The sequence below is a fragment of the Periophthalmus magnuspinnatus genome, chromosome 1, assembly GCF_009829125.3.
Source record: "Periophthalmus magnuspinnatus isolate fPerMag1 chromosome 1, fPerMag1.2.pri, whole genome shotgun sequence".
NCBI classification, from domain to species: Eukaryota; Metazoa; Chordata; class Actinopteri; order Gobiiformes; family Gobiidae; genus Periophthalmus; species Periophthalmus magnuspinnatus.
In genome coordinates, this window is record NC_047126.1 from 31481268 (window position 1) to 31507061 (window position 25794).

The following is a 25794-nucleotide window of genomic DNA, read 5'->3' on the forward strand; positions in this document are numbered from 1 at the left end:
CCACTTTTCCATAACCTTTCCTGAAAGCCTATTATATCAGTGCCTGTAATTTTTTTATGTAAATTAATAGCCAGTATTATTAAGAAAATACTTTTCAATCATTAAATTGTATTATAAATATGATAATTCATATTTTAAAAGATAGACTTTGGCTATAGGATGTTCAGTTATATCAGCTGATCCTCACATAGAATCACACATGTAAGTATCACTTTTTGTTTTCAGTGAATACAGCACTTTATTTCAAAGGCAGTGCTGCAGGGCACATGTTTTTTGTTATGATAAATAAATTTACGTTTTTACCACACGGTTACCTGGACGGAAGAGGAGGATGGACATGCATTCCACACTGGATCTATTTACTACACCATACTTATTTGAGGAGGATGTTGATGGATTTTGGTTCATATTATCTGTTTGGCTTCAATTTTGCGCAGATACTGCAGACAGATGTAGATTTAGGCACAACACTTTGACTTTGAGACACTCTTAAGACCTCACACTGCAGACGTGATGTTTTTGGGTGCGGTGTATGTATTGATTAATTGACACAGGCATCTAAAGCCAAGGAACCAAAAGCTGGAATCGATCAAATGTACATTTTTCGGTGCCAGTACTTACTAGACCTTTTCGGTCGGTTCCTACTTGGAACAGAGTTTTGGGCATCATCCAATGCAACACCAATGTCAGTCTTTGGTCACACTCAATAGTTGCCCTTTAATGCCATTTCAGAGCTACATCTGTGGTCAGCATTTAAATTAATATATAACCTTTGAGTCACGACCTGTACATGTTTTTGAGCACCTGAGCCACTAAACTCATATCCAGTCATATGTGGGGCTCATATGGTGGGACCACAGGAACAAAGTGCTGCCTTCAGATAGATATACAACACTGCTTATGCAAAAGCAGTTAGCTTGTTATACGTTACAAATTAAAGGCTCTACATATTGACAAGCTTGAAAACTAAACATACTGGGAAAAAAAGTATCCAGAATAATGCTTAAAATAGCATTCTTAAGTTTGATTGTTATTTAGCCCAAATAAATGCTGAAGCAAAGTTGTGTAACCTGACAAACAGATGATGAAAGAGAGCAGTGCCCCCAAACCAAAGAAAGCCCAATCTCCTTCTCTGCGGCAGCCAGGAGAAGTCAATTACTGAAGACAGAGCAAGCATATCACATGAGTCATGGGTGAGAGACTGATCATAGCACACACCCTGAAAACAACATATGCTGGTAAATCTGCAGTCAGACCAATCACAAACTGCAAAGACACTCCAAATGAAATCCCACAGGTTGTTCGTTATATGAGGCTATTACTATTCTGAGCGTCTCTGACCAAGCGCCGCGTCAGATAGGAATTAAACATGCATCAGCCTCAGTGAGCGCAGGGGGCTAAGCAAAGGGCAATTTGTCTCATTTAACTGCTGCCTGCCTGCCAAATGAAATGGAATTATGCTGCACGTTTGCTTTTCTAAAAGGTTAATCTGCTTTACATATAAGACAATCAATGCTGTTCTGATGGGCCCAAGCTCTCGTTTGGTGGAGATGTCACTGTCCAGGTGTATGCATCCCTCAGCTTTTGTCTAACATCTCAGTGCTGCAAAAAGACTGAGACTGCACAGTAATGCTCTAACATCACCACATGGGGTCACTGTCGTACAGCAAATACCACCAGGTCAACCACTTCAGTAAAATGGGATATAGATGATGGTCTAATGAGGTTATAGTAAATGTAAAGCAACTACATCCCTGATAAAACATTATCTTAGAGTTGTGAAGAATACATTTAGTTTAATCATGTTTTTAGACAAAAGGTGACACGAAGTATGTCAAATGTGTTTTGAGGTTTTGTTTTTTTGTAGTTTTTTTTTTATTTTTTTTAAGTCAAATGTATGTAATGTAATATAGTGTCGGACTTTAATGATATCTGTCTATAATGAGCACAATAATAGAGCACAACATTGATCTGAAAGACTGCATTATTATCCTGTAACCACTAGATGGCAGCAAGAAAATATATTTTGTTCCACATTTTGTTTGGCTTTAACCGTTTGGCTGGAATACTACAAGACTAGAGCATGACAAATATATGGAAACTGACAAAGTAGATTTCATAGTAGCTTTGTGTTTGCCTTATGGAAAAGCCAACTAGTTATTTTTTTATAGTTGTAGTAGTTTGTTTCATAGTTTGCCCATGTGTGGTGTAGTAGAACTAGAGAGGAGTACTTACATCAAACTCATTGAGAGCGGCTGCTAGTTCCCCAATGCCAGCGTGTCCATGCTTTTCCTCAGTGGGAGAGTTGGCCTGAGCTGCACTAGAAATGCCTCCTATGGCCTCCTGCACCTGCTTGAACACATAGTCCCGGTTGGCGCGGGTGGCAGCCACATCCGGGTGGCGCAGGAAGGCCTGTGAGGCTGTGTACAACATGGTGGCATTCTTCTTCAGGGCCCCACGAGCAGCTGCCATCTCATCTCGACACTGGGGATCTTTGAGCTCCTGGAAAATGTATATTATCTTTTCAGGACTTTACTAACAACATGCGAGATGTATACAGCAATGGCTTCACAAATGAAAGAGTCTAACATAAGCTCAAGTGTTGAAAAAGCAGTTTGTGCAACATTAAGTGAACTCTGCACCGTCAGCAGATAGCATCCCTAAAGCTGAGCAGGTTTCAATAGCTGCAGGAACACGGAGCAGGCTACACTTCTGCTAACAGAAAAGGTTAGTTTGAAGTCAAATCCGTTTTGTTGCTCTTGAGGCAGTATTAGAGTAACACTTTAGGGTAATCATGTTATTCTTCTGATCCAATTAGCACTGATCTGCAATTTTTTTTTCAACTGTGCCAATTTCTCTCACACACTTCTTTTTCCCCAATTGTAGCACTGCACTGCATTGCACTGTACACTACTATAAGCTCTACTGATGTAGAAGGATTCATAGTCGCTGATAGCATCTCTCCAGCCTTACCTGCTGTCTCCTGGCTGCTACATAATTAAGCTTCACCATCTCTTTGCCAAACTCCTTGAAGCGGTTGGCCAGATCCTGTTCATTGGTGGCATTTTTCACTCCCTCTAAAGCCTCCTCCACCTGTTACAATACAAAAGTACAAGTAGAAAGTGTGATTAGTAATAGTAGTAGTAATATTAAATAGCAAAAGTGTGTGTGTGTGTGTGTGTGTATATGTGCGTATATATATATATATATATATATATATATATATATATATATATATATATATATACACACACACACATACATACACACACACAAAGGCCTTAAATAAATATTTTGAAAATGTTGCATGTACAATGCGGATGTCTGATTTTTAGTGTTTCTAGTCTTGTTTTTTATATACTGTACCTGTCAAATAAATTAAGATTACAATGCAAAATGTTGTTGTGCCTGTTACTTATGGTTACTTTTTAAAGATGAAGTAAATTTAACTTTTTTATATGATTTGTATGCTTTGACAAACGACTAACAATTTTGAGATGCGTGAGGAGTCTCATGACGTCAGCCATGTCGGCGAGGATGAGTAGACGGGTGACAGCAGACAGCAGGGCCCGGGCGGCTCGCACCATAGTGCCTCGTTTGACAGAGGAACATGGGTCATCAGCAAACTCAGAGGAGGCCATCCGCATGGTCTCACCTGTGACAACAAAAGGACAATTAAAATGCATCATTTTGATTTACTAGGAGCACTAGTTCTGCTTCCTTAAGAGGATTCATTTGTGATATGAATGCCTTACAGTATAACTGAAAGGTCAGAACAACACGGTGTTGTTGAGCATTACCCTTGTGTAATTATATTTATGCATAAATGGACCCTCAAAGATGACACGTGGTCATTGCTTTAAATGATGAGAGAAGATTCTGGAGGCACATATGGAAGACTGGTCAATGTTTGGGAATCCTTCCTCTGGGAGAAGGAGCAGACATTCCATAAAATTGATTTTGTTCAGCACTAACAAGTATCATACACAGCTCTCACTGTGAGGAACACTGTGACAACATGTTTTCAAATCCTTTTTCTTTTCTTTCTTTTCTAAATGCTGAACTTAAGATTTGTTCTCCCTGAAAGCAATGGTGTGTGGTTTTATTGGCATTTATTATTGAGAAGTCAACCTATTGAAACCTAAAACTGATGAAAAGGAATTATTCAAGGATGAGTATCATATTAAATTGAATACCCATTAAAAGTACACTAAAAACACAGTTACTAGCTGCAACAAGTGAAAAACTGTGCCTTGGTTTAGGTGGCAGTTCTGATGACGACCTGTATGGGAACAGTCTAATACACAGTGATATGGCAGCACAGTCAGTGTTAACATGTTTAACAGCAGCTACGACCAAGTACAGCTGACAGAGCAGGACGAGGAAAACAGCACATACACAGCGCTGAGCAGTGTTTTTCTGCTGATGTAGTCATTACAGGCAGTCCTATTCCATTTGGGGATAAATATTTGAATTACTTAAAGACACAATGATAGCAATGCTTCTTACTACAGAAAACCTATTTCGTTTCTACAATACTTTTGGAAAATTCTATATCCTATATCCCAAATATGACTCAGGCACAGTTCACACTTAGTGCCTTTCAACAAACCTAGCTAACAAACAAAAGTTGTAAAAAAAAATAAGTTATGCTATGTTAGTTTCAGTGTAGTTATCTCCTCCCTTCAGAGATATAAGGCAGTGTCCACCAGCAATCTGACCAGAACTGAAGAAACAGCTTGGATGAGCAGTGAAATGTCTTCACTTTCAAACTTTTGTTCAGTTTTTCTTTTGTTATGTCCCATATCTCATATTCATCAAAGGTTTTGTGGTGAACAACTGAAGCTAATTGCAAATGGTTGTGATGATAGCTCCTAGCTCCTGCTTCTTTAACTCCTTTGAGACAATGTCATGGGGTCAGCCACAAGAGTCCTAGGCAGTTAGGTGGAAGAACTTCAGCTTGTGACCATCCTAATCAGCAACAGGAAGAACGGGAAATCATGTGCTCCTGAAACAAACTATAAATGTTGGGTTTATGCAGGTCACTGTATGTTTTAAGTCTGGAGCAGTGGAGGCATTACATACTGTGCAGAGACCGACAATATACAGCTGAAACCAGAAGTTTACATACACTGTATAAAAAGACACATGAAACTTTTTTTTTGTTTTAGGTCAATTAGGATTACCAAAATGATTTCTATTTGCTAAAAGCCAGAATAATGAGAGATTGATTTACGACAATTTTTTCTTACTTTCTTCAAAGTCAGAAGTTTAAGATGAAGACATAACAACATTTGAGTTCATTAGCGACACACCTGTGGTTGTGTTTGAAGCACACCTGAAACACACTGCTTCTTTGTGTAACATCATGGGAAAGTCAAAAGAAATCATCCAAGATATTAGGAAGAGAATTGTGAACTTCTGGTTCATCCTTGGTGTAATTTCCAGATGCCTGAAGGTTCCACGTTCATCTGTTCAAACTATTATACACAAGTATAAACACCATGGGACTGTCCAGCCATCACACCGCTCAGGAAGGAGACGGGTTCTGTGTCCCAGAGATGAACGAGCTTTGGTCTGAAATGTGCAGATCAACCCAATAACAAAGAAAAGTAAACGATCTTGTGAAGATGCTGCTGAAGCTGTAAGAGTGTGTCATTATCCACAGTGAAACGAGGACTGTACTGACATGGACTGAGAGGCCACTCTGCAGGAAGAAGACATCACTCCAAAAGAAATATAAAAAAAGCCAGATTACAGTTTGATAATGCACATAGGGGCAAAGATGTTCATTTTTGGAGACACGTCCTGTGGTCTCATGAAACTACAATTTAACTGTTTGGCCATAATGAGCATCGTTACATTTGGAGGAAATAGGGGGAACCTTACAAGCCTGAGAACACCATCCCAACTGTGAAATAGCGGTGGCAGCATCATGTTGTGGGGTTGTTTTGCTGCAGGAGAGACTGGTGCACTTCACAAAATAGATGGCTTCCCGCAGTCCTCCAAATGGACAATGACCTAAAGCATACTGCCAAACTGGTTACAAAGTGGCTTAAGATAATAAATCAATGTTTTGGAGTGGCCATCACAAAGCTCTGATCTTAATCCTATTGCAAAGGCAGACCTGAAAAGGTCTTGGCTTGGCTCAGTTTCAATAGTGCTGTCAGTAGGAATGGGCCAAAATTCCTGCCAACTATTCTGAGAAGCTTGTGGAAGGATATCCAAAATGTTTGACCCAAGTCATACAGCTTAAAGGCAGTGGTACCAAATACTAATGAAATGTATGTAAACATCAGATTTTGAAGAAAGTCATGAAAAAGTGTCTAAAAAATCTCTCGCTCATTATTCTGGCATTTAGCAAATAAAAATAATTTTGGTTATCCTAACCGAACTTGAAAACAGGAAAAGTTTAGTCTGATTTCATGTGACACAAAAAGCAGACATGTCTTTTTATATAGTGTATGTAAATTTCTGGATTCAACTGTATTTGTAGAATAGGAACATTGGGACATTTCTAATCTAAGACAGGAAGCATCCAGGTCCTTTTTCCTAAGTCCTTTCTAACCTCATCACAGACTGTGACGTACATCCAGTTTTGCTTCAGAAGTTAGAAGTTTCTATGGCAATTTGGATCAAACCTTATCACCTCCCACCCATGCGCTATTTTCATTTGTGAAGAAGGAACTAGTCAGGGGACAGGATTTTCACTCCTGCCACAAGAGCACTGCACAGTGTATTGTTCAGTCTATTCAGAGCAGAATAATATGTTTGTTTTTATAATAGTGTTTATGCAACAAACAGAATGACGTCTAATCTGACCTTGCTTCCGAACATCCTCCACAGCAGCGATGAGCTCCTCCTTCAGGTCCTGGCTGTCTTTGGCGATCTGCTCTCCCTTCTCCAGAAAGTTCTGAGTGGCCTGCTCCACGGACACAGCCAGCACGTGGGCCTTCTTGGAGCGCCCCTTCTTCTTACTGGATGGCCCTTTGTTGCTCGTGTTCACCAACGTAGTCACCTTAAAAAAACAAAAAAAGGACAATAAGATTTCAGCTGTATAGGGTTGAATAAATCACTTCTATGACTCATTAATTTCTTATCTTTGCAGCTTATGCTCATTAACAACACTGTATAGAATAGTTTTTGGGGTGAATCCTGCTTTAGGGTTATTGTGTCAGTGGCATAATGGCAAGTGACAGAACCATGGTGCAGAAGATGACATAGTTTTAGGTTCCTTTAATAGAAGACTAATGCACAGGCAGCAGTGTGAGAGCCTGTGGAAAGCTGCTAAGAGCAAAGCGGTGTTGAGTCTGGCAGCTCTTCCTCTGCGGGTGAATACTTGAATGATGCATGCTCAGTGTCACGGTGATGGTTACAGGAATAAGAGTGCAGACATGAGAAAGTATCATCTCTCTGGTACAAAGAGTCTCAGGCGTTTCAGTGTTTTGTTTTTTTTAATCTAAATTATAATTTTATTACAGAAACAAACTGTGTATCTCATTAAATTACAGAAAAGAAACTGTTCAAGCAACCTCTCTTTCCGTACTGGATTATGGAGATATAATGTACATGCAGATTTCAGATTCTACTTTAAACCTTTAGACTCTTTCACTCAGCCCTTTGTTTCATAACAGGTAATGAATTTAAACTCATCACTGTACACTCTATGAAAAAGTAGGTTGGCCATCGCTATCTGCCAAAACAACACTGTATGAAACATATTTATAAGGGACTACAGCGATAGACTGACAGAATATCTCACCTGCTTTTTACTCATTAATACAGTAACGTTTAATACAAGATCACATTGTTGTATAAAGGACAAGCTGTATCAGAAATGAGATGTGAAAAAATTGATTTTGGTGGAGTTTTTTTTGCTTCACAATAATGGAATAGATTTCAAGGATAAGCAAAATTGGATACTTTGGCGTTTATGCGTGCGTGCGTGTGTGAAAAATACACCATAACAACACTGTTAATGTTGCCATAATTGCACTTTATCCACTTCCTGGGTTCACTTTGTCTAATTCCAGCTTCATTGACGACACCAGTGTCGTCTCATCTTTAAATGTAGCTACTTATGTCTGAAAATAGGGTTGGAATATTTTGCCATTATAATTCAAGACCCAAAACTAAAAATAGAAAACAAAGGGAGCTCAAACGCCTACATGCTTCACTGGAAACGTTTATAAAATACATTTTCCAAATATGGACATTATTTTAAGTTAGAAAATGTGAAATACTCATCCCAAGGTGGCCAAAAGCATGTTTAAGAGGGAATTAACCCCACAAGAATGTGTAATATATGTTCTTTAACAAAGTAGGTAGCACACTTGGAAGTAAACTGTGTTTAATCAAGTAAAAGTATTTCAGAGAGACTGGAGTGGACATGATGCATACAGCATTAGAGCTACACCCATAGGCCTCTGCTGCTACAGAGGGCTCTATGTGTAGCAGTGCCATTACTGTACATAATCAGGGCTAATGATTGTCATAAGTTGGCTGCCTATACCACCGCAGACCCAGTGCCAACAGCTGGCAGTGCCACTGTAAATCAACAGCTCCATTATAAATATGTCCGCAGAGAAAAGCAACTCACCGTGGGCCTCAAGCACGCTAACATAACAGCTGTACGGCAAAAATCATCAGGAAGACTTAGACAATATATAAGTCTACAACATTTGATTTGTGTTGACTTGTTTTTTGCACACTCATGACCAGAGTAAACCATGCTCATTTGTTCATTAACAAACTGGTTGCTGAGGTTTGCTTTTGCATCAGCTCTTTTTCAGATCCATGCATTTTTTTTTTTTTTTCCATTTCTACAGAAAGTCTGATTTTGCACCTACACTTTTCCACCTCCTGACTTCCTCACTTGAGGTCACCTGCTTTGTGGAGACAGCAGAAAATCAGCTGATTTGTTAATCTAGCTTTAATAAATGAGGACATTGACTAAACGTCACTACTTTTAAAAGGTTACTACGAGCTATCCATACGAGAAGAGGAACACATTTGCAATAGAAAGTAGATTGCACACTTTACATAACACTCTTGAGTTGGTGGTGCTGACATGAGGCGGGCCAACAGTCACATGAAAAAACATTCAGGCTGAAGAATTTCAGCTTGACTGATGGCACATCTCGAGGTCCTTAGACTGCACAGCCTTTTACTGTGTTCACCGAGGCATCCTGCTTTAATCACTGTCACTTTCACTGAGGCACTGCAAATGACAAATCGCTGCTCTTTAATTTTAGTTCAGCCCTGGAAAAAAAAAAAAGGGCTTGAACGAGCGTGTCACACATTTAGAATAATCCCTTAGAAGTAGTAAAGTAGTAGTAGTAAAAGTAGCCCTTAAAGTTAGCGAGGGAACAGAAAGTGTAATCCCTTAAGGAAGGAAGAAGAAGAAGAAGAAGGATACAGCAGCGGTTATTTGGTTGCAAAAACAGTGTCCAGATGACCACCAATGACCAATCCTTTGCTTCACAGAATTAAGCAAACGAGCATGTATTCAGGGATTCAATGGGGAAAAGATGAAAGTGTGCTGCAGTAAAACCTGGCTTTCCTTGCATCAAAATGTGGTTAAATATGAATAACTGATCCTAAGAAGAGAACTCTGTCTGACCCTCTGACGGCTAGCAACACAGCGCCATGTTCAAATGTGCTCAAACACGTCTACGTAATGGTTGAGGTTCAAATATTGTTCAAAATGCAAACTGTAAAATGAAACACAAATGAACAGAAATATCAGAGTATACTAACAAATATAACTTTATACATTCAAGATTGTACTGCAAGTTTGTTTTATTTTTACCTTTAATTCATACTTTTGTAGCCTTTTTGCGATAGTTGTTATAAGACCCTGCATAGACCTGTCACGATTACACATTTTGAAGTGTGATATATTGCTGAAGTAAATATAGATGATAAATGATAATATTGAAACCAAACCATGAACAATAAACACAACAAAAACTCCCAAGACTCACAAAAAGTAAATGTCCATGTCATGTATTGAACAACAAGTTGATTTAGCATTTATCATGACAGGCATAACTATACTCTATATTGTAATTTTGCATATCTTTGAACCTTTGCAGTATTACCTTTCTCAAAACCTCTCTCAGCTCTACATTGGCGCTGTCCTGGTTTATTTACGACATGGTCCATTATCTCGGGAAGTACTTTTTACTGCAAATTTAACCTCAAAAGCTAACATTTCCCTTCAAGACCGACCTGATATTTAAGGTTCGGAGACTGACTGAATGTGTGGTGGTGGTGGCACTTCAAAACCTCAGATGAAAGCGATTTCTTGGAATAATTTAAGGTCCTGACCAACAGTCTATGGCCCCGCGCTTCAGCTACGTTTCAACATGTGGACATACTCGGGTTAGCCAAAAAAAAAAAAACCCTTCACAGGTTTCTCACTGTTTAAACAGTTGCTAAAAAGAATAAATAGTGTAAGATACTCAAACATGCTCATACTATGATGATTAAAAGTTGTAGTCACTAGGCCTGTCACCATCAGCTCATTTTTGGAGTCAATATTTATTATGTGCTCATTCTCTTAGACTATACAGTGATCCCTCTTTTATTGCGAAGGTTACGGTCTAAAAATAACCCACAAAATAGTCAGCTTTATTTTTTTACAGTTATTCTATATGTTTTTGGCTGTAAAACCCCTCACCACACACTTTATACACTTTTCTCACACTTTATACACTTTTCTCACACAGGCATTAACGTTTTCTCACATTTCTCTCTTGTTTAAACACTTTCAAAGTTCAAACCTTCGTAGGCACCTTTGTCGGTGCAGAACGTTTCATCGACATTGTGGGTTTTGTCGGGGAGAAAACAAATTGCAAACATACAGCACTTCAGAGTCACACTGCGATCCAACATTTATGTAAATTTGTCTGAACACATTCTGTACTGTACAGGAGACACGGCACGGAGGAGACTGATGGACAATGGTCTACAGTCCCCAGCAATAAAATTCCACAATAAAGAAATCCACAAAACAGCGAGACCGTGAAAGGTGAACCGTGATATAGTGAGAGACAACTGTATACGATTCAAGCTGTAGAAGTTTGTATTAATAAATGTAATAAATGAGTTCTATGACTCATTACAGATTATTTATTTATATATTTATTTGACAGGGACAATGCAATCAGACATAGTTACAAAATGAACATTGCAGCTGATGTGATGCATACAAACAGAAGTGTTTCATTCTGCTGTTTATTTATTACAGCTCAAGGTTATGTTGTTTTGTTTTGTTTTTGTTTTGTTTTTTACAAATACTGCAGATTTATAATAGTTGTGTGGTTTAAATCTGCTCTTAGGTTTTTGTGTCAGTGGCATAAATTACTTTCAGTATTATCGTTTATTGTCTACATTTACTTCTGCAATAATATCAAACTTCAAAAATCTTATCATGACAGGGCTAGCAGTGATCGTTAAGTTGACATGATTTGTGCAGGATAGTGATGGGACTTTTGGCCCTTTTATTGGATTATTATGTTTATTTATATGAGAGCAGTCAATGTGAAAATTTAACAACAAACTAATCACAGAGAGAAATGGCCCAGGCTCAGATGTGTTTAAAATGGTTCAAACTGAAAGTGGGTGTGGGTTTAATCAAAATAAAACCTTGCACTACAATAATAATTATTAAAAAAGTAACTGTTATTACAGTGTCTAATATGTTTTGTTTTTTTGTGCACAAAGCTCTCACTCGTATCACTGATCTGTTTTTGTGCTGAATCTTGTGTTGGTTCAGCTTTAATCAGTATAAAAATGTTACAAATTAGAAAGAAAAAGATTTGGTTCTTTTTAAAAAATTTGATCTGGTTCCAACCGTTCATGTTAAGGGACCGTTCAAAAGAGCCGACTCGTTCACAAGCGTCACATCACTAGTGCAGGTGCAGTGCTGTGGTTATTACTGGTGCAGCTCTGTGTGTCCCTCTGCCTCTTGTCCCATGGTCCACATAAAAGTCCTCAGTAAAACACAGCTCCACCGCAGCAGCAGGAGCAGAAGCAGCAGTGTAAGAAGCAGCAGCGTAAGAAGCAGCAGCGACAGAAGCAGCAGCGACAGAAGCAGCAGAGTGTGAGGGTGAGGGTGCAGTTTGGTCTACTCTGAAGTGAGTGGACACAGAGCAGACCCAGTGGATGAGCAGAGCACTGGACTGTGAGCCTTCTCTGCCACTGCACACACAGTATGTGAACACGGCTGCACTCACATGCATTGTATTACAACACAGCTGATATCATGGCTCAGAAAAACACACTGGAGAAGGACGTGAAGCTAGAGCTGTAAACCTTGTTTAGTCAATTAACTGGTCAACTTATCATTTTACTTAGATTGTATATGGGACAAAGGCAAAAAGTCGGTGAGTATGTGTCCATATATATATTTTTACATGAACTCCTGTGCATGTAAAAATATGGTAAAGTCTTGTGAGTGGAGTTTGGGTCATATACAGAGATAGGGAATAGTTTTGAGAGATTTTGCCACACTCACTTTTAGTCAACTACTCGATCAGCAGGGCTTTAGGTTTTTAGTCAACCAAGAATTTCTTTAGTCGACTACAGACCTATTTGAAAGAATCCATCCAATTTTATTTTAAATGTCTAATATTACACAACACACATTTTTGTGAGCATCAAGCCACGTTATGATGTTGTTACCACATTAAAAATATAGAGATTCCAGCCCTCAAAGCTGTTCTGATTTTATGACAAATACAAAACTTTAGTCATCATATTAAGGTCAAGGAATGGCAGATGTGTTTCTTTTTCTCCAGCTGATAAATTGGTGTCTTGATTATATAAATGACGCTGCTGCAGTGGGACAACAGAATTTGAACAACAATAGTTCCTCCGCCCAATCTGCATGTTTCTTTTTTTTTTTTTTTTTTTTTAATTACTACGAACACAAAAGGATCCAAACTATCTAGCACAGCATATTGTATAGTGAGAAATGAGGACACTAAAGACAAAAGGTGCAAAAAATATTATCCAATTTGTTAAGATGCCAGGAACCATTTCACAGAGCCATTTATCACATTTATGTGAAAAGGGAAGACTATTATTAGATTTACAATAAGAAACGAGTGAAAAAATGTTCAAGTCGAGTGGGATGTAAAATCAGAGAGCTACAGTGGCAAAGATGAGACTGGTGCCATTACATTTGCCCACCTACAAAGTGAACCCTAAAGCCTCTGGAAAGATCTAAATGAGTCCTCAATTGCCGGGTTTATTTTTGCATGGCATACCACGAGGTTTCCCTGTAGAAACCCAAAAGAAACGGTTTATGCCATCTAAATTGATGCAGACTTCAAAGATGTGCACATAAAAGCTTTCGCAAATCCCATCCTCAAGTCTGAGAGAAGGTCGCGCTCATCCGTTTCTGACACCGGCTCAGAAAACGGAAAAACTATTTTCAAACATTGTTCTGAATAAATTTGAACAGTATTTATAATTTGTGAAGGGCTGAATTTCATAATGTGGTTGTGTCAAACAAAAGACATTTTTATGTTTTTCTCTGCAGTTTAACAAAGCAAACCATTTTGAAAAGTAAAGGCTACTGTACACAAGATGTCTGCAGCATAAAGTACATGAGCTTTAAAACTGCACATTTTCAAACAGCAAGAGGAAGTAGGTAGTTCTAGCTCTCACAAACGATTTGATACATCGCTGTTATTCACATGAAAGATTCTGTAGGTGTGTGCACAACTTCAGATCATCTGTTTTCAATTTTATCACTTTACAGTTCATAAATACTTAATAATAACATGCAGACAGCACATAGACTGATTCTGTCACTAGTACTACTTTTACAATATGCTCTTAAAAAAACTAAATTTACTCATTTACGAGAATGGTACCTCAGCTTATGTATTTATGAGTTTGGTATGATTGCATCAGTGAACATGTTGGCTAGCAGCTAAATGTGCAGACTATCTGAATCTGAGATTATCTTGCTCCATCTCTCGCTTTCATCCTGTTCCTCATGGAGCGTTCCTTCACACACCGAGCACTACAGGGGAGGACAGACCCCTATTGGCCCATTTAGAAAACCCTTTGAAGATACCAAACAAGCATTAAACACTATTTTACCACTAGATCTGTTCAGCATCCACACAGACGGTAGCACTATGTCACGAGTTCCATGTTTATTAGCTCACACAGGCCAGTAGTAAAATACTTAAACCTACACCCATTGACCATAATTATGGGTAGCACTGAATCACTAAAAGCTTACACATGTTAAAACATTTTGCCCAACTGACTGGCACAGCTCATTTGTTTTCTAGATTTTTATTTGTAATACACAATTGCACCACCAGAGAGCGCAAAGAAGGCCATAATGCTACACTGATGTTGTTCTACTGGAAATGGACCAAAAACACAAGGAAATATGTTCAAACATATTTAGTCCTGAGGAGGCTAAAAATAACATAAGGATCAGGATGGAGGAGCATTTTTATGCCCCTGACAATCTCAGACTATCCTGATGCTTTTCTAATTTTGAAGCATCAGAATAACACAGTTAAATGTTGTGGTGCATTAGCCTGAGGCCGGAGGTGGTTTTCAAAGTGCACTCATTAAAAACTATTTGGAAAAGGCAACACTTCAGTCAAATGCATTAAACTGTTTGTGCTTGATGTGCTGTTGTGACAAGATTTTGTCCAGACATCTTTCCCACCCATATTTCCCTCTGCTCTTTCATGCAATTGGTCCAATACGCCAGTGGACTGGAGGTCAAACAGATCAGCAGGAGGTCAAGATGTATTGAGTTTGGGAACTCAAAAACATTGTGAGAATTCAAGATGCCCAAAGTAAGCAGTGAGTTTCCAAAGTTGTATTAGACATGCCTAGAGTTTGGGTGGAACTACCTAAGGTCATCTTTTTTAAAATAGCAGACCAAGGCCACTGCCCATTTTGGTCTGCTGTGTAAGCATCAGGGGATTCAGAACATGCACTTACCTCAGCAAATGGCTGTAGCCCAAATTTACAGTGACAACCCATCCATCCACAGCCTCTCAAAAGCTTGAAAAGATTAGGCATGACTCATTGAGTATTGTATAACAAATAGAGCAAGAAGCTGGTGCAAAGTCTACAAAAACAAGTGTCTGGACTCTTCTCTTGATGTGTACTTGGGAAATGATGCAGTGTATTTAGTGTGGAGGTGCAGAGGCTGCAGATAAGCGGCAGCTGTACGTGGCTGCTGCTCAGAGCCCTAGGGTGAGCCATATGCTGACAGAGCAAGGTGTCAGAGAAAACAGCCTGAAGATAGATGAAAGTGGGCTTCACCACAGCCAGGGCTGACCTGCAGCGCTCCTGCTGTAATGAGACCACCAGATAACACAGCCACTCTGCACAATGACACGCCTGTCATACTAATCACAGCTCTACGTACAAAGTCTGTATACTTCCTCCAGCAGCTTCAGGTCAGGGACTTAAGCGATGAGAGTGTGAGGGAGGGGTCTGAGCTGAAAAGGGATGATCTCATTTGAAAAGGTCTAAGGCAATGACACTGGGTCAATGGCCCATCTCATCATGCACTGATTCAGACACACACCATATATTCACACCCAGATGACAGACAGTGAGAGCGGGTACCACTTTGACATCTCTCCAACATCCACTACTCCAGACGACATTTTCAATTCATGTTTAAACTGAACAAATGCTTTAAGTTCAAGTTTTCAAAAGTCTACACTGTGTGGCAGATGAGGGATAAAAAAAGAAGACTTTTGCTGAATGTTGCTGAATTGTAGAGCTGCACACAACAGTTGTCCAAACTCATACAATGATGGGAACATAAAAGACAAACAAAAGAGCAGTGCCATGGTGAATCATCAACTCAGACAATGCTGTATAAAATAATTTACAAACTGCAGAGGGCATCATGACATAAACAAAGGCAATATTAACAATTTTCTGAAATCTTTTCCATATTGAGGCTCAATTAGACTTGAATCCCTCATTCCATTAGCCTTGTGAAAGTGTCTTTTTGCTGTTCCTCTATAAGTTTAAACGAGTATGACAAAGATGCAGCTGTCACAGTTTGCAGCATTAGAGTAAAGGCCCATGACTGGACACAGTGGAAGAATGTCAGGTGTTCAGAACCAAGCACCCTCCAGCTCTTTGGGAGCAGGACTGTCTTATATGGATTTGGAGCAACACAAGACTTGGTTGCAGCAGGAATAACCCATTTTCAATAACTTGACGGCAGCTTTGATGGTTAAAGTTAAAAGTTTTTGTTTGTTCCTCTCCGCCACGTCATGTCAAACACCAAAAGCTTTGGGTGGTGGAAAGTGTATCCAAAAGGTGGAATTAGGCCAGAGAGAGAGCACAGACACAAAATCCATGGCACAAGCTCTCCTGTAACACTGACACTGTATCACAGATATGTAACCTGCATCTGGTCAAGAGGAGAAAGTAAGACCCATTGATGCTTTTTTTCAGTTGTTTCTTGTGGCTCAGACTGCAATTGTGAAACTGACACCAACTAAAGAAAATGGTATTTCTTTTTCAGAAGCTCCTGTTAGACCTGTCACAAGTATAACTTTTGAAGCTCGATATAGTGCTCCAGAGAAATATTGTGATAAAAGATCATTCTGAAAGTACTTTATGCCACTGATTTAGATTTAAATAATACAAGATAACCCAGTAAACCATTTTTACATAAACTGTTTCATTAAAAAACATGAGCTGCAACACATAAATAGCAGAATGTACTGATAATTTCTCACAAAACGAGCTTATTCACCCCTCCACAGAGGAAATCTTATGTTACAACAAAAATACCCCAAACCTCCCAACTTTTACAAAGAAAAAGTACTCACAAGAAATAATGAGACCCAAAATATATTGTTGCAGTCGATATAGTAATTATCATGACAGGCCTAGCTCTTGTGCAATCCTCAAACACACACAAGTGCAAGTACCAGCCGTTTATTTCACACCCATCTCCATCTGAAACGATCCAACATTTATTTAACTTGTTGTCTTTTCCAATCCCTCTGATAACATGGTGAAAAAGTGTTGCTTTATTAAACAGTACGGTAGCGGAGTCCTATTAGCGACAGAATGCCATGTTAGGTGTATAGTAGCAGTGATGAATGAGGCTTCTGGCACTGTAAGCCTGAGCTGTTTACGGTTCCCCCCGGAGCAAACTTTTACTCACCCAACTTCACTAAATCATCCAAATTGACAGAATCATAGAAGCTGCAAGTACGATCTTGTTCATATCTCAAAATCTTTCGCACTTTGAATGTAATTTTGCACAAGATGAACTACCCGAGTAGCCTCCTGCGTATTCCCAAATGTGAGCGGTGAGCACATTTCTGTTGGCATTTCACAGGTTAGGCAATAGATCATCTTTAACTTAAATATCCATCAACAGCGAAATAACAGTTGCATTGTAGCGAGCAACCTAAGCACTGTATGGAGTTATAGATTTGTTGGGAAAAAAAATGCATCAGCGATCGTCCGCCTGCTCGCTTTAAACCCCCTTTCTAAGCCACTGCTGCGTTGTTAAAACTAACCCGGGATGTAAAGTACAGATCGACCTGCGCTACATCACTACATCACCCCTGGAGACAAAAAAAACAAAAACAAAAAATCTAAAATCATGGGCTTGGGCTGTGATGGTAGGAGGATGTCACTTTGAAACTGCTGTGACCTGTCAGCAATGTAATTAGTTTTATGGAGAGAAACGCAGCTTTAGACAGAATCTAATTAAAAATACATGTAAAAATTAATAGCTCGCTGTCCCTTCAATCCGCTGACATTAAGTCATTGCTGGGCTGTCACTGATGATGCCTGGTGAGGGCGAAGCACAATGTACTCAATCTATCACAAAGCACAGAGCATGTATTCTAACAACAAACTGATCAGAGTGTCAGGCGTGTCTGTAGTCGGACCGTACATTGGCGTTCACACAGAAAGGCATTGTACAGGCTCTGGCACGTCTTACTTGATTGATAAAGCTTTGGGAGGGTACGCCGTATTTTGTATCAAAGGAGGTTTTGAGTTAAAGTTTTCGGATTTCAGAAAGATTGCATACTGCAGAAATGCGGCATATCATTTTAGACAATTACGACCAGTTGCATCAGTGTGACATGCTAAAACTTTTGGAGTCTTTTTTAACCATGTCGTTTCCTCATGACAAACACGTACCAAGTGAAGAGTTGAAAGTGACAGTGATTTGCAGCGCTTAGACAAAGAGTTTTTAGGTTTGTTTTTTTTAGTTTTTTTTTTAAAGGCCTGTATTAGGCTATATTCTAATTTATGTTATAATGTTGCTTCCTCATCACAAACAGGCCTGGAGTGGTGTTTTGTTTCAGTCACACATATTTAATACACAAACCCTGCATATTAAGGATGAGTACTTCTCTCAAACAGAAAACCCTCTATTCCACTTTGTGATGTCATGTGGTGATACAGGAAGTGCTCCACTGTGTTTTTAAACTCCACACACCTTCACTAGTATCATTTGGATGATTTCAGCCCTGGAATTTCCTATCTCTATGAAACAAAAGATAAATATAGCCGTTAACTTAAAACTACCACTTGTCGCTACTATGACATCATAAGGTGGAACATAGCATTTGGAGCTTTGGAGATGTAGACAGACTAATAATGCAGAATTACTTAAACATGTTTGAACAAAAACAAAACACAACTCCAGGTATATTTTTGATGTGGAAACAACATTATAACATAAATCAGAATATAGCACAATATGGATCCTTTCAATCTAGTTTAAATCTTGAAATGCCAGGCTAAAGTGTCAAACAGAATGAAAGCCTGAACAGAGCAGGGTAAATGTATGATGGTGATACAATCAAACTTGCAGCTGAGTCTTACCTGTGTGACCAGTGGCTCCAGAAGCCGCTCCACAGTCAGGGTGCGTATTTCCAAACTCTTTGGGTCCCATTTTAACAGAATGGGGGACGTGGCAGCTGTCATGATATCTGTTGGGAGAACAGAGGACATTAGGCACAGTACTGTTTACATGAAGCCAGTATTGTCTTGGATTTTTGAGCCAATCAAGCTCTGTATACACGTTTGTCTTTCAAATGAAGGAGACCAGGGTTATTTTGGGTGAGGCTGAAACATGACAGTTGGCATTTGGATGGCAGTCTGTTGTTACCAAGAGGATGCTTGTACAGTAAGCAGTTTGAGAATGGACCATCTGGGAATGGCATAGTCCACTGCCAGTGTCAATGAGGCAGAAGGGAAGAAAGAATGTGAGCACAATGACAGATCTGGGCCAGAGGTCTTTCTCGAGTAGACACACAGTAGAAAAGTACTTGTAAGCACCTGGCACCACAGACCAGCAGCAGCAGCAGAGGTGCAGAGATGTTACAATGCTCTGGACCAGCACAGCACTCTGCACAAACTCTGCAAACAAACCAACCAGCAAACATGCTGATGGGACCATAAACTCATTTGACGCTCTCAGTGCCACACTTTTAGACTGTGTCCTGATGTATTCTAATAATGCTGTTTTCCCATTCTGTTGTCTGTGTTCTATGCCTAAGGATAAGCTCTTGGGGGAGGAGAGACTGTTTCAGAAAGTTTGCTTCAGAATAATACAAAGCACTGGGTGGAAAATAGGTCATGTACTACAGCTATGTACAAGTTCTCAACTGGATTGAACAAAAGTTTGATTTTTCAGCTTGTTCTGCTGTTGTGACGCTTCGACCAAGCAACGTGAAGTTTTTGTTTGAACGCTCCGATCATTGGTTCCAATCGCTTTCAGCGAGAGCCATCCCAGATTGATGTGTAGAACTCTATTCTGAGGGCTACACAGATCAATCTGCCGAGAGCCAGGTTATAAACCTTCACCAAGGATTGACTTCTCACTTATAACTGTCCATTTATTTTGCCAATACCCATTTTTCCCAGCCTGATACTTGCACCACAGCACTGAAAAACAAGTGTCTGAGATAGTCTCATGCTGTTGTTTTCCCATAATTCTTTGTGAACAATGAACCTGATTGGATGATAACTGGTTTTCCTGTCAGTAGCTTCTATATTGATTATTACCAAAGAAAATGCACAAAAGACAACCATTTCGCAAAGCAAAGTAGAGGACACAATTCATATGCAGTAAGTCCATCTCTCAAAACACCAAAAAATCCCACCAAACATAACATTTCTACTGAAGTCATCAGCGGTCTTCCAAATTTAAATCACTTATCTGTGTCAAAACTACCAAACACAGTTATACTTGTGTTTTAAACTGGTTATGGCTGGTTTTACATTTAGAACTGTAGTTTAAAGGAGTAGTTTAACAAGACAACTACTGTCACTAAAAATGAGAGAAAACACATCAAATATGGCACACACAGTTTGGTTTATTACCAAAGATACATCACTGCTCAAACCTCAGTAACCCACAGACTACAGCTCTAGTGGCTGTCTCTTTTAGTGTTGTGAGCTTGATACTTAATAACACACATATTAGTAGCCTTACAGTTTATTTTTCCAGTATCAATACTTGAAACAGGTGTGTATTTTAGTTATAGATTAGTATTTGGGTATATGTTTTTTGACACCCTAGTTTTTTTTATAGAATCAAGTAAAAGTTAGTGTTAAAAACTTTGTGATATCAATCTTATGTTCCACAAAACCCCCATGCTCCTCCCTGAATGACAGCCTTCTCCCTCAGCATCTGGGCTGAGCCTGCCACAAGCTGCCACCAACAATAAGTCTGTTCATTTGTCACCGAGTGTGGGCTCTTCTTGATGTGCTTTGTTTTTTATTGGCCATTAAACTATATTATTAGCTCTTCTTCTGCCTCAGTCAGCTCCTAGTAGAAATAATGCTGATGATGGAGCAGGGAGACAACAGCTAACAAATGTAATTACCTCAGAGGGCCAGGTGGTGACGGGATTTGTGTTGTGTTTAAATTATATTGGCTAATCAAAGGCCTTCTCTAACTTTGAGACTGTTTTCTTTACTGCAAATGACTTCTCTTTTACACACTGGTTTGTCAACACAAGTCTATTACTCAAAGCTGCAAATCCAAGCACTTTGGACAAGAGACTGTGGTGGAAAACAAGCACAATATAGTTCAGCTTTATCTCACAGTGAGCTCTGCTTGTCATATCAGTGCTAAACAGGGTGATCAAGTGCAGCACAAGCTCACAATTTTCACTATAAAGAACATGAAGCACATCTAAACACTTACGTCATGGTCTACAAGAACCACACAACAGTCAGCAAAAATCTACTGCCTCTCTCACTGCATTAGACTGCTGTGTCCAAGTGCAGGACATTTAACCTACCGGTACTTTGCCAGTGTCACACTGGTCTATGAAGAACAACAGTCCAAGATAAATGTGACCATTTTACCAGCAGTTTTTTACTTGCATAGACAAGAGCAAACACCACAGTGTGGGGTTTGAGCTGTGATCGCACACAGACAGAGTGATGAGTTAATCGTGCTTTTATTCGACAGTGTTATTTGACATAGCATTATGCTGCTTTGGCCTGGGCACAATGAAAGCCTGCATTTGACTGACATCAGCACACTTTCTCCATGTGTCTCTGCTGTGATCACTGTAAACACACCACACTCTTTTGTACAAATGTCACATCTGACAAGAGAGTGGGGTTTCTGACAGCACAGCACAAAGGCTTTGGACCAAATCTCATCACTGGCTTCAGAAATAAAGAGCTGCCATGTAATTATGTGACATGTGGATAAAAAGCCTAAACAACTGTTGGTCGCTGCATTAGTCATGCTGCTGACAAGTGCACTGGGATTAACCCAAGTGTGCTGCAGTGGGCTTGACATGAGTCCAGTGGAAGTGGGTCAATCCCAAAGTTGAGCAGGATTATAATCCCACATCAGACTTGGGGCTGGTGGGATGCTCTGCAGCTCAGGGGGAGGAAAAGGACAGCAGTCCCATCCACACTTCTATCTCAGTATCTATGTCTGCACAAGACGAATGCCTGTTTGTTCAAGTCAAATCCATTAGTGCGTAAAAGGAGGAAAAAAGTGTTAGACTGGTGGTCAGTATGAGGTACTGCATCTTCACAGAGAGAACTGTTATGTATGTGCCACTTAAGACACCTCCCACAAAGTCAAACTTCCAGAGCTCTGCAAATTCGGGCCTGGCGTTTCATTTTGGGACTTGTGGAAAATAAGCTTAGTATTTTTTGCAACTATAAATGGATTTGGCTGCCTCTCTTGATGGGATGAAAACAAGTCTTCTGTAGAATTCTGCTCTCAAATTTACTGAATCTAGTGATATCCATCTTAAACAGAAACAACCTAGAGACATAACAACATCTGTACATTCATAGAAAATCATATTCCATCTCTGTCGTGCTACCAGCAGACTGATGGGAAAAAATAACATTTCAGTATATGACAGCAAACCAATTGTGCACACAAATATCCATTATAGTGACTATTGTGCAATGACATGTACACATCATGTTCTGTGCTAAGCTACACTGTCGGCTGCTAGATTGCCTCTGGTCAGAATGGTCAGAAGAATATGGATTTCTGTTTGATGGATGAAGAAAAGCTTCACTCAACAATAGAAAAGTTAATGCAGCAAAAAGATGGAGGGGTGGGGGAGGAACCTGTCCTGGCCCCACATGTAGCCAGTGTGTGTGTGCGCATGTGTGTGTGTGAAGGGGGGGTCTGGAACAGAGACTGACAAGGACACAACATCTCTGATCGTAAATGTGCTGCAATGCCCTCAAAAAGCTGCACCAAGAAAAGTCTACTGTTAAGTCTACTGTACTGTAACAGTCACTTAGTCAGTCAGTGGAGATGTAAAATATGAATGAAATATAGCAAAAACAATGATTATAACAAATATAGTGACGATAACAACTTTTGAAGTACCATATATTGCTGATGAAAATATAGACGATAAACGAGAATATTTAAAGTAATTACGCCACGATCACAATAACGTTAAAGTAGGATTTCCCCAAAAAAACAAATCTATATGTGCAGTATTCCAAATGAACATGAGCTGTAATACATCAATGAAACACTTAATGAGTCATATAAGTCATTTATTTAACTTTTTACGGCTCAAATCTCGTCTTTGTACCAGTGGGAAATGTTTTGTTATTTTTCAGTACTATGATAAGTCCCCACAATAAATACTGATGCCTAAAAACTATTGATGTGTAGTGTCGATATAGTAATTATCATGACAGGCCTAGTGGTGAGTGCGTGTCTGCTTCTGTCAGCTCTTCTGGGGAAATTGCGAGAGAATGTTTAGAGACAATGTAAGTTATCTGTTAGTATGTTTGAATAAGACACTGACACGTGACCATCTGCTGCTGACAGCTCTTTGTGTCTGAATCAATATCTCCTCAGTGGGACAGTGGCAGCCGCAGAACAGAGGCCTTATAAGACCCACTGTGATGTGTTGGAGGAATGCTTCTTCTGGCCCATTTCAGTCAGATCAGGCTGACAGACACAGCACTCTGTTTCATCAGAATATTAGTCACTTGACTCATTTCACAGTGTTGAACTTCATCAAAAGTTTATAATGAATCAAACACTTTTCATTAATCTCTGCACTTCAGTAAGCGTGTGTAAATATTAGTTCAGGGCCCTGACACATCTATAATAAGGTATATTTGCAGAGTAAAGCTATTTCCAAGAAGACAATAGGTAAATGGTAAATGCTCATAATTTTATACAGTGCTTTTCCACCTTCAAGACACTCTTTACATCAAGGAACCACTCCCCCATTCGCACATTCAGACACCAGTGCACACATACACTGGCAGGGAATTTCATCAAAATGAGTCACTTATGTTCACTCGATGTAACTTTTCTGCTTGTAATGTTCCACAGTATAGAATTTAACTTAAGATTTTCTTAAATTATAGGTGGTTTATATATTATAGGTTTTATTAATTTTACAAGCAGATGTCACTCTGTAGAAAATTCCAGGCAAACCAATAACATCTGAGGACAGCATCCTCTACCAGACATGTTACATAATGCCCCTTTAAATCTTTAGTTTCAGAGTTTCAAGCTCTAACCCTTGTTATATATTAAAACTACCTCATTTTACACCTGCTTCCTTACACACTAAACTGACCAAACTATTCCACAACTGAGAATAGAAACTTATTTTTGTGTCTTTACTGCATTTACACAGTAAAAGCAAAGAAGAAACTATGGTATAGGCCTGTCACTATATCATATCATTCAATATGTGAAAGCTTGAACATTATATTCTGAGCCTGTTTATCGTATGTACTTTTTCTTTTTAAAAGTAGTAAGATTTTTGTTGTACTATGATAAGATTTGAGCTGTAGAGGGCTGAAAAAGTAACTTCTGTGGCTAATTACTGCTTCATTCTGCTATTAATGTGTTGCAGCTCATGACACTTAATGGTACTGCTTATTTAAAAATGGCTTACTGAGATTATCTTGCATTATTGTTATTGCATCAGTGGCATAAAGTAGTTTCAATACAATCGTTTATTGCAGTACATCTCTGTAGCAATATATCATGCTTCAAAATGTGTTATCGTGACAGGCCTACTAAAGTATCCAGCACTAAAGGTCAAACTATGATCATAATAACATAGCAGAACTTCCCCCCATATTCTATCCATCTCATAAAGTGTCTATAGTGCCTAGTACTGTCGGTTAGTGTCCCCTCACGTAAACAGGATCCAACCACACCTGCTGTCTGTGAGGAGTCCTCTGGATGGATGGCACAACTAGATTGATTTAGTGTTCGTGCGGCGCGGCACAACAGTTTGAGCGCTGCACATCCTCCTGGTTAGAGTTAATGGGGTTATGAGTGGACTAAAAAAATGATTAAGACAATGAGGCGTTCTCGCTCACTGCACCCACAGCTGCTGACACCAGACTTTCAACACTTTATTGTCCCTCCTGCAACAATAAAGGGCCTTTTTCATTCTGCTCCACTGAGTGATAATGGCACACAAGACGGATAGGGGAAAGTGGAACATAGTGGGATTTGCACAGCTAGCATCTGGTGGATATAGCCCCATAAGAGACAAAGGACTGGATCTAAAATACATATTGTTTTGAGTGTGGGCGAGTACTCAGCAAGCAGTCTCAAGGATCATTTTATCCTGTGGTCACTTAGGCGTTTCTTCTACCATCATTATACATCCCATGTCTCATACAAGAAAGTTACCGAGGCAGGAGCAGTATATTTGTTTGCACTATTGTAACATTTGAATCCTAGTTAAAAAGACTGAAACAGCTCCACAAAACTGCAGCGGAGGTAATGGTGTTCCAGCGCGTGGGGGTGCCATGGCTACGACGTCAACAACAGGGGCTTTCTCGGTGCTCAGCCAATATCGCTTCCTCTCCTGGGAGACGGTCCGCACAATGCACCGCTGACCACTATTGACTGCATACTTTCACACATAAATTATAGGGAAATCATGAAGAGATCACCAAAAAGATTTCAATGATAAACGGAAATACTGTGTTACTAAAAGGAAGCATAAAATCAGAACATGAAAATAAACAGTAACTGATTCATGCAATAACATATTTTTCTCCATTTCCAAGTTTAGTTAAACAAAGCAGATACAGGTCTCTCTAAATAGTCAGAACTCAGACAAAACCTGGAACAAACTTAGTAAATCTCAATGTACCATTTTTTTCAAATGACACACTTTAATATTGTTTCTGCAATATAGATTTTTTTTCTTCTTCCTCGCTTGCTTGATATTAATACAAGAGCATGCTGGATGTAGGTGTATGGGCAGATGGGGAAAGACAATATATTATATA

The 25794-nt window shown here is 39.3% G+C and overlaps 1 protein-coding gene across 1 annotated transcript in view; it reads right to left on the bottom strand.

Moving 5' to 3' along the window:
- Nucleotides 1-25794, bottom strand: part of ctnna2 (catenin (cadherin-associated protein), alpha 2) — a 212933-nt gene that overhangs the window by 185205 nt on the left and 1934 nt on the right. Inside the window, exons 2-6 of the mRNA XM_033965687.2 lie at nt 18883-18989; nt 6823-7018; nt 3489-3655; nt 2974-3093; nt 2236-2502 (exon numbers count right to left, since the gene is read on the bottom strand). Of these exons, the coding sequence (XP_033821578.1) occupies nt 2236-2502; nt 2974-3093; nt 3489-3655; nt 6823-7018; nt 18883-18984 (852 nt within the window). The 5' untranslated portion in view covers nt 18985-18989. The remainder of the gene's footprint in view (nt 1-2235; nt 2503-2973; nt 3094-3488; nt 3656-6822; nt 7019-18882; nt 18990-25794) is intronic.